The sequence below is a fragment of the Myotis davidii genome, unplaced genomic scaffold (genome assembly GCF_000327345.1).
Source record: "Myotis davidii unplaced genomic scaffold, ASM32734v1 scaffold687, whole genome shotgun sequence".
NCBI classification, from domain to species: domain Eukaryota; kingdom Metazoa; phylum Chordata; class Mammalia; order Chiroptera; family Vespertilionidae; genus Myotis; species Myotis davidii.
The window spans coordinates 304,400-313,154 of record NW_006298971.1 but is presented as its reverse complement, the minus strand read 5'-3'; the positions used below and the strand labels follow the sequence as shown (position 1 = coordinate 313,154).

At 40.9% G+C, this 8,755-nt stretch overlaps 1 protein-coding gene across 5 annotated transcripts in view; it reads left to right on the top strand.

The window, feature by feature from the left end:
* Positions 1 to 8,755, top strand: part of SIN3A (SIN3 transcription regulator family member A) — a 78,588-nt gene that overhangs the window by 59,479 nt on the left and 10,354 nt on the right. For 4 of the 5 annotated variants that reach the window (XM_006774576.2, XM_006774575.2, XM_006774577.2 and 1 more), the window contains 2 exons: positions 4,092 to 4,184; positions 5,547 to 5,641. In XM_006774576.2, the coding sequence (XP_006774639.1) occupies positions 4,092 to 4,184; positions 5,547 to 5,641 (188 nt within the window). The remainder of the gene's footprint in view (positions 1 to 4,091; positions 4,185 to 5,546; positions 5,642 to 8,755) is intronic. The other variant, XM_015571020.1, reaches the window with a different exon arrangement.

The window sequence follows — 8,755 nt, the reverse complement described above, 5'->3', positions numbered from 1 at the left end:
TGTTTACTAGTACATAGAGAATAAAATTTAATGCTATCAGTAAGCTAAACATAAGCAGCCCTTTAAACCCTCTGCTGCCACTCCCCACCCACCTTCAGCCTCCTCTCCCTTTATTTTTCCTATGTACATTCTACATTCAGGCCTTTTAACTATCTATGTTCCTTCAGACCCTTTTCTGTGCATTTACATACATGTGTATGTATATGTAAAAACAAATATTAGATTGTGCATATTCTGCATCCTGCTTTTTTTCCACTTAGTATGTCTTAGAATTGCTTATTTTGGTTTATGTAGATCCAGCTCAGTTTTTTTCACCTGCTGTATCATACTTAATAATATAAATGTACCGTATTTTTTTGAAAAATCATTCTTTTATGGGTGAGCATTTAAACTGTTTTTTTGTTTTGTTTTGTTTTGTTTTAACTATCTCAAATAGGGCTACATTGAACAGCATTTTCTTGTATTTGTATCTTTGTGTGCATGTGTTAGTATTTACCTAGGGTAGAGTAATTCAAAAGTGAAATTATTTGGTCAAAGGGATACATATTTTAGATTTTTTATTTTAATGGATATTGTCATTTCTCCAAAATGTTAGGCTGTACCAGTGTACACTTGCATAAGAGCATTGATTTCCTTGGTCAATTGGTTTATCAAACTTCTTTTATTTTTTTCCAGTTAGAATCAGCGGTTCTCAACCTGTGGGTCGCTACCATCAGAAAACACATACAGTATATCAGATATTTACATTACGATTCATAACAGTAGCAAAATTACAGTTATGAAGTAGCAACGAAAATAATTTTATGGTTGGGGGTCACCATAACATGCCGAACTGTATTAAAGGGTCATGGCATTAGGAAGGTTGAGAACCACTGAAGATGGTTAGAAAATTACTTAAATTCATATTTCCCTGTTTCCTACTGTTGCCTTACTATGTATTCCTTATTCATACATTTCACCTTTTTTTGGGGGGGGGGGGTTGTAGTTCTTTTATGTACTTATTAAAATACAGTTGTCTCTGTCATAATTTCTCTGAAATTGGATTGATCTTCTTTATCCTTCAGTGCCCAGCTGAGGGTCACTTCAGTGAAGTGTGAAATCTTTCTCAGCTCACTGAAGAGGGAATTATTTATTTCCACAGCATATTGCTCATGTCTCTAAAATAGTACCTTTGTGGTTACTTAGTTGTAATTTAAATATAGCTGCTTATATTCCTATTTACTTTACTAAATTAATCTTCTCCAAAGAAGAAATTATGTTCTCTTTTGAGCGTGCCCCTGTGTTATGCAAAGTGCTGAGGTCCGAGAAAATCTCAGGTATTGTTTGTGGATTCCAAAGAAATGGTTAGCTGTGAAAGACATGGGTTTATTAGGACTTACGTGCTGACCAATGAAGTTTACTGCTGCACCGGCTACTGCCAAAGAAGCTGTCCCATGAAGTCCCGACGGGGGTAGCTGGTCGGTGCTGTTGTTTTTGCCACCACCCAGACTTTTATAGAGTACAGAAAACAGAGAAACAGGGCATGCAAGGGGGAGGAACATATGCACAAGATTTGTGAAATTGAAACACTAGCTGTTTATAATCCAGGCTGACATCTAGAAGCTGTTTCTCTTTAACCTTTCTTAAACTGAGTTGCTAGCCAGGTTCCCAAGGTCGCACAGTCTGCTTACAGATGGCCTTCACTATTATTCCCACAGGGTGGGAGGGGGAGTTGGAGCATGGAACCATGTTCCCGTTTACCATATATCCTGTCTGTTAAGTAGTAACATTCAGTAACTGTGTGTTGAGTAAATGAAGCATAAGGAGGATATTGGTGGAAGAGGCATGTAGACGAGTGGGGTGGGGTCCAAGTGGTAGAGGATCTTTAGTAAGTAAATGGTTTGGATTTTCTTGTGGTTGATGACCAGTGAGGCATTATTAAAGACTAAATATCCCACTGGATTTGAATTTTCAGGAAGACAGTTTGGTAGCACTGATTAAGAAGATGTGGACTAATCAGAGGCGAGTTTACTCCTGGAGGCAGTTAACCCAATTTGGGTGATAGGTGTGAGCAGTCTAATAATGAAGCTAGTTAAGGCTTGGAGAGTGGTTACAGAGGTGAGGGAGGTGGGTAAACACATGGGGAAGGGCCTAGCAAGAGAGGATACAGGTGGAGGAGCCTGTTGGGATGAAATTGAGTTCAATTTTAAGCATGTAAAGCAGTGGTTCTCAACCTTGGCTGCACATTAGAATCACCTGGGTCTCATCCTCCAGAAATTCTGTTTCTTTGTTACTAATGTTGTGGCCCCACCCCATAACAAAGAAACAGAATTTCCGGAGTATGAGCCCCAGAAATCAGGATTTTAAAAAGATTCCCAGGTGATTCTAATGTGCAGCCAAGGTTGAGAACCACGGATGTAGAGAATAGACTGCCTACTCAATATCACTTTGAAGGGTGATTTCTTTAGAGTAATTGGACTAATCTAGACACTCTAAGATCATCCTAGTGACATGGGTTTAGCATAGTCCTGGAGGCAGTGTTTCTTCACATCTATTTTAGAAGTAACTTCGTTTGTGTTTGTGTATATGTTATGTTCTTGTCATGTTTTAAATTTGACTAGCAGATAAGAATTTCTAAAGCTTCTCCAGAACAAATCAGGAATCATAGCTGGCTTCTAGTCCTGCTTATTTACTCTCTGAATTTTAGGGGTTTTTTCTGTGTAAACCAAGGAGGTTGAAATAAATTATTCTCAAGTTTCCTTTTAAGTGCTCATCTTCCATGTGATTTGAATCATGACCTTGTCTGCAGCAATCCCTTAGGGTAAGGACAGTGAGAGTCCTAGGGTTTTTGAAAGGGGAGATCCATGTGCCATCATCATTTGATAGTTCTTTTGTGCAGCACATGACTTGCTTTTGAAGAACTTCCAATATGACTGATATTATTATAGCAGATCACTTCTAAATACTTCAGTGTTTTGTGTTCCTTACCCCCATGGTGTGTGTGATACCTCAGGTAATCTTTTTTTTTTTAATATATTTTATTGATTTTTTACAGAGAGGAAGGGAGAGAGATAGAGAGTTAGAAACATAGATGAGAGAGAAACATCCATCAGCTGCCTCTTGCACATCTCCTACTGGGGATGTGCCCACAACCCAGGTACATGCCCTTGACCGGAATCGAACCTGGGACCCTTCAGTCCGCAGGCCGACGCTCTATCCACTGAGCCAAACCGGTTTCGGCTCCTCAGGTAATCTTTATTGCAGTGGAAATGCAGTTGCTCCTCTTGGTTGTGTTCATGTTTTCATCTTCACTTTGTTTGAGAAGGTTCCTTCTTTTTTAAAACTAGAGGCCCAGTGTACGAATTCATGCACCAGTGGGGTCCCTTAGCCTGGCCTGCAGGATGGGGCTGAAACCAGCTCTCCTTCCCTGAAGGGTCCTGGATTGCGAGAGGGCACAGGCCAGGCCAAGGCACCCTACTTGTGCACAATCAGGGCCAGGGAGAAATGTGGGAGGTTGGCCAGCCAGGGAGAGACTGAGGGAGGGCTCCAGGGCGTGTCCGGCCCCTCTTGCCCAGTCCCGATCAGCCAGACCCCAGCAGCAAGCTAACTTACCGGTTGGAGCGTCTGTCCCCTGGTGGTCAGTGCACATCATAGCAAGCGGTTGAATGGCCTCAACATATCATTAGCATATTACGCTTCGATTGGTTGAACGGCCAACCAGTCAACCAGACACTTAGCATATTAGGCTTTTATTATATAGGATACTATAGACTTGTTTACATCTTTGTGTTAAGTCCTAGAAATGGGATTATCAAGTGAAATGGCTTTGGCATTGTTTAGTTCTGGCTTTAAAGCACTCTTATTGACATTGATTATTCTAGATAATTTAAGAAGTATGAAATATAAAATGGTGCTTTTTGCACTAACATTTAATTTTCCTGGTAGCGAGATTAAACTTTTGCCTTTTTAATCACCTGCCTCCTAAGTTTTTGTCTTCCTCATTTCTTCCATTGGAACAGAGTTGTATGACTTTATTGCCTCTCAACCTTTAAGAAGCTGGGTTATAGCTTTGGAGATGGTCTTTTGTTTACACTCAGGTTTCTTATTTGCAGCTTATGTTCATTCAGAGCCAAGGCCAGGTTCAGCTGACTATTGAGCTTTTGGACACAGAAGAGGAGAACTCAGATGACCCTGTAGAAGCAGAGGTATGACAAGTATATTGCAGAAGCTTTGCTGAGGGAGCGGTCATGTCCTGTGAGACTCCTCATTGATTGTCTTCTAGAAGGCCAAGACAGCCATAGGTCTGCTTAAGGGTCAGAACCTGATGCTCTTTAAAGAACAGATCATTTCAGCCATGTCTTCAGCTGAAGAGAAGGGCTATCTGGAGTTGCTATCTGGGGTTGATGGCAGTCTTAGCTACTCTCAGTAAAGCCATCTCCTCTGAGTAAACCTCATGGTTGGCACCTTTCCTGTTTTTGTCCTAAAGTGTAAGAAACAACAAATCAAGTGGCATCTGCCCTTTTTCATCTTGATTTTTTGTGTCATGTTTACTTTTTATTGGGTTAGATGAAGCTAGGAGTTCTCAACCTCCACAGAGTAGACAGAGTGAGTTGGTTATCATAGCTGGGTCTAACTGGTAATATTAATGAGGATGTAAGCCACATGTATGATGTGGGAATATGGAAGGGAGACTGTTGTTTTGTGGGAATATTGGCTTATGGTTGCCAAATCATTAAATTTTTTTAAAGAGATGCCAGAAGTCCGGATTTTAATGTGAAAGATACTGATTTTTAAACATTTGCCACTAATATTTTATTTAACAAAAATGCTCTGTGAGGAAATAAAACTTGTGAATAAACCATCTGATACATATTTATGACTTCTGGTAACTTTTAAGTATCTGGGAGAAACTGGGTTTTGCTATCTAATGCAGTGACTTTCAACTGGTTTGCCACAAAAATTTCTAAAACATGCAATACCTATTTAGTTAGGAGCACTAACCTCTCCCTTTAGATTGTCAAATAAAAAGACAGCCAATATAATAATAGCTGTCTGGTATGACTGAATCAAAATTATACCTAATTTTTTTTTGTCATATTGGCAAAGAATACATTGGTGTGCCACAGAATTGTAATTTTTATTTTTTTATTTTAATCCTCACCTGAGGATATATATTTTTTTTTAGGGATGGGGGATATAAAGAGAGCGAAACTTTGATGCCAGAGAAACATCGATTGGTTGCCTCCCATATGCACTGTATTGGGAAGTGAACCCACAACCTTTTGGTATACAGGATGATGCTCCAACCCACCTACCCTGCCAGAGCATGTGCCACAGAATCTTGGTAATTAGTTTATGTGTGCCATGAATGAAAAAGGTTGAAAATAGCTGATCTAACAGACTTTCAAAGCTGTGTTTCAATACCAAGTAGCAAGCATGTCATTGTGAGAACATACTTTTTTTATCTTGAAATTTTAGACATTTTAGTCATATAATTTGCTGATGAGGGAGGATAGAGCTCAGGTTTTTGCTCTCTCCCCACTACTGGTTTGTGTTTATAATCCTAGCGCTGGTCAGACTATGTGGAGCGATACATGAATTCTGATACTACCTCTCCTGAGCTTCGTGAGCATCTGGCACGGAAACCAGTATTTCTCCCAAGGTAAGTGAACCAACTCATGCATTGGCAGGATACACTTGTGCATAGTTAAGCAACAGAAAGTTAAATGTCTTTTCAGATTCTTCTTTTTCACTTACTGTATTCATTGTTCTTTCTGCTGAGGGCACTAATCAAGGTTTGTGTTGCTATTAAAACAGAAGCTTACCTGGAGCTCGTGCCAAAGCATCAGAGAAGTGAGAGTCTTAGATAATCAGTGACAATTTACTTCCCTTATTACATCAGATGTGTAAAAGGACACAAAGCTAAATCAGCAAAGGGAAAGTCATCTGTGACAAAGTCAGAGAAAGCCAGGCAAAAGCTTCCCAGAATTCTCTTCCATTGGAGTCATACAGGACACTGAATTCCTCCAGCAATGAATTGTGACAATCTGTTTGAAATGCTGTCTACCAAGGAAGCTCATTAGATTCTCTCTCAGTGCCATAGTTTCTTTGTTTTGTTTTGTTTTTTAAAATATATTTTATTGATTTTTTACAGAGAGGAAGGGAGAGAGATAGTCAGAAACATCGATGAGAGAGAAACATTGATCAGCTGCCTCCTGCACATTCCCCACTGGGGATGTGCCCGCAACCCAGGTACATGCCCTTAACCGGAATTGAACCCGGGACCCCTCAGTCTGCAAGCCGACGCTTTATCCACTGAGCCAAACCGGTTTTGGTAGTGCCCTAGTTTTTTATTGGGTGCTAGTCATGTAGGCACCCTCTGCCTAGCATGTACCAGAATTCCAGATTTCCAGAAGGAAAGCCACATTTTCAGCATAAGCCTTATATTTTGAGCAAACAGCTTACATAGAGAGAGCCACTCTTATCATTTAGGGAATGGTGGAAACTCCCAAAATCCAATATCCCAAGGGACAGCCTTGTAAGCAGGCCTCTCAAAGGATAGCAATCTTAGACCTGCTTTGTTAACTCTCTTCACAGAATCTTTTTAATTCACCCTGCCCATGTGTAGGCAGATTGTAATGCTGGTCCTCTATCTGAGGCTGAAGAAGAGTTTCAGAAGTAGAAAGTAGGTTTTGCTATAGTAGACGGGCTTTCTTCCTTCCCCCAATTAAAATCTTGCGAAAATTTGAATTGAAATCTCATGCCTTACATTTCCAGAAAGATGTTATCCCGTTACAGTAGGTCCTCGGGTTATGTCGGAGATCCGTTCCTATGGCGAGACGTAACGCGATTTTCACCATAAGTCGGAACCCACCTACATAAACACCTATGTCACTCACATGGAGCACATACACAGCAGTAATGAAGTGAAAGAGTAAAAAAAAATTTTAAAGAAAGATTACAATTCCTGACCTTTACTTGTGGTAAATAAATAATAAAAAACATAAAGCACATATATACATATGTCGAAATGATGGAACTGGGTTTTTTTGTTTGTTTGGTTTTTTTTTAATAAATAAATGGGAGATGGTGACGTAACCACGAAACAATGTACATCAAGTCCGACGTAACCTGAGGACTGTCTGTATTATAGGCAGGGAGAGATATAAATTGATACAATCATTCTGGGGTCAGAGCTGTTCATGTATGGGACCTTTACCGTAGAACTTTGGTTTCTAATAATTCGCCTTAATAGCTAAGGTTCTCAGTGTTTTTGGCTTTGAAACCTCTTCACTTTTAGAGATTGAGTACCTCCAGAAGCTTTTGTTTAGATGGATTATATCTAGTAACATTTACCACATTAGAAATTAAAACTGAGAATGTTTAAAAAGTTAATGAATTCATTTTAAAAACAATAATACTAAACAGGTTATGTTATCAGAAATCTATATATATAAAAGGCTAAGTGACTGATTGACCGGCTGGTTGGCCGGTACATATGTTGTGCACTGGCAATTTAAAAATAAATGTTGACTCGCGCTGGTGTGATACATGTAAAGCTCTCACTGGAGCCAATCACTTGTGACACCATAATGTATATGAAGACCAACTATTGGCACAATGTACCTCTGACGCTGAAAGAAAGCGATGTCGTTGACAGAATATGTCTGAAGACCAGCTATTGGCACAATGTGCCTCTGAAGCCAAAAGAAAGCAACGTTGTTGACAGAATATTGTTTACTAATGAAGTTACATATTCTTCTCATATACATTTTACTAATTTTTTTCATCTCGGACACTTATATTATAGAGAAAAGGTGAATGGCGATATTAAATATTTTGTATTTTAATTTTATAGTACTATATTATATACTAGAGGCCCAGTGCACGAATTTGTGCACGGGTGGGGTCCCTCAGGGTGGCCTGCAGGATTGGGTTGAAACTGGCAGTCCAACGCCGCCTGCCACTCCTGCCTGCTGCTCCCGCTCATCCCAGCCCCACTGCTCCTGCCTCGGGCTTGTGTCCAGTCAGTTCCGATCAGGAGAGGCTCTGGTGGCCACAGCAGCGCTTACCAGCTGTGAGCCCTGCATCTGGTGCCCATCCCAAGGGGGGTGTGGGGAGATGGAATGTGATCAGCCCTCCGGGCAGGCAGTGGTACGCCCTTGCTGGCCCAGGATTCAGATACATCCCGTTGACATTCATGCCCGTTGGGAGCCACCTAGCGACCACTTTTATATCATTTCTTCTTTGCAGAGTGTCTAGGTAGGGGAAGCGGCCACGGTGCCTGAGGCCAACTTTAGGAGGCTGGTGGTGCTGTAGGGATTGTGCTAGCGGTGCCAGTCCATCAGTGCCTCAGTGCCTGTCCCGTTCTCTGGAGATTGGACCTGCAGAACAACTGAGGGAGTGAGTGGCTGCCACCAGGCTGGTGAGCCACCAGGACGGGTCGGTCAGCTGAGTGACACTCCCACTGTGGGAGCACACTGACCACAAGGGGGCAGCTCCTGCATTGAGCTTATGCCCCCTAGTGGTGAGTGTGCGTCATAGCAACCAGTCATTCGGTCACTTAGGCTTTTATATATGTAGACAGTATTTTGACATGTAATTTTTTGCAGTAATGTAATTATTGCATGAATCCTTCTAATTAATTTCCTTTCAATGTGCACAAATCTGTGCACTGAGACAATAGTAATCCTATCTAATAAAAGAGAAACATGGTAATTAGCGTATGACTGCTACCCTTCCCATTGGCTAATCAGGGCGATATGCAAATTAACTG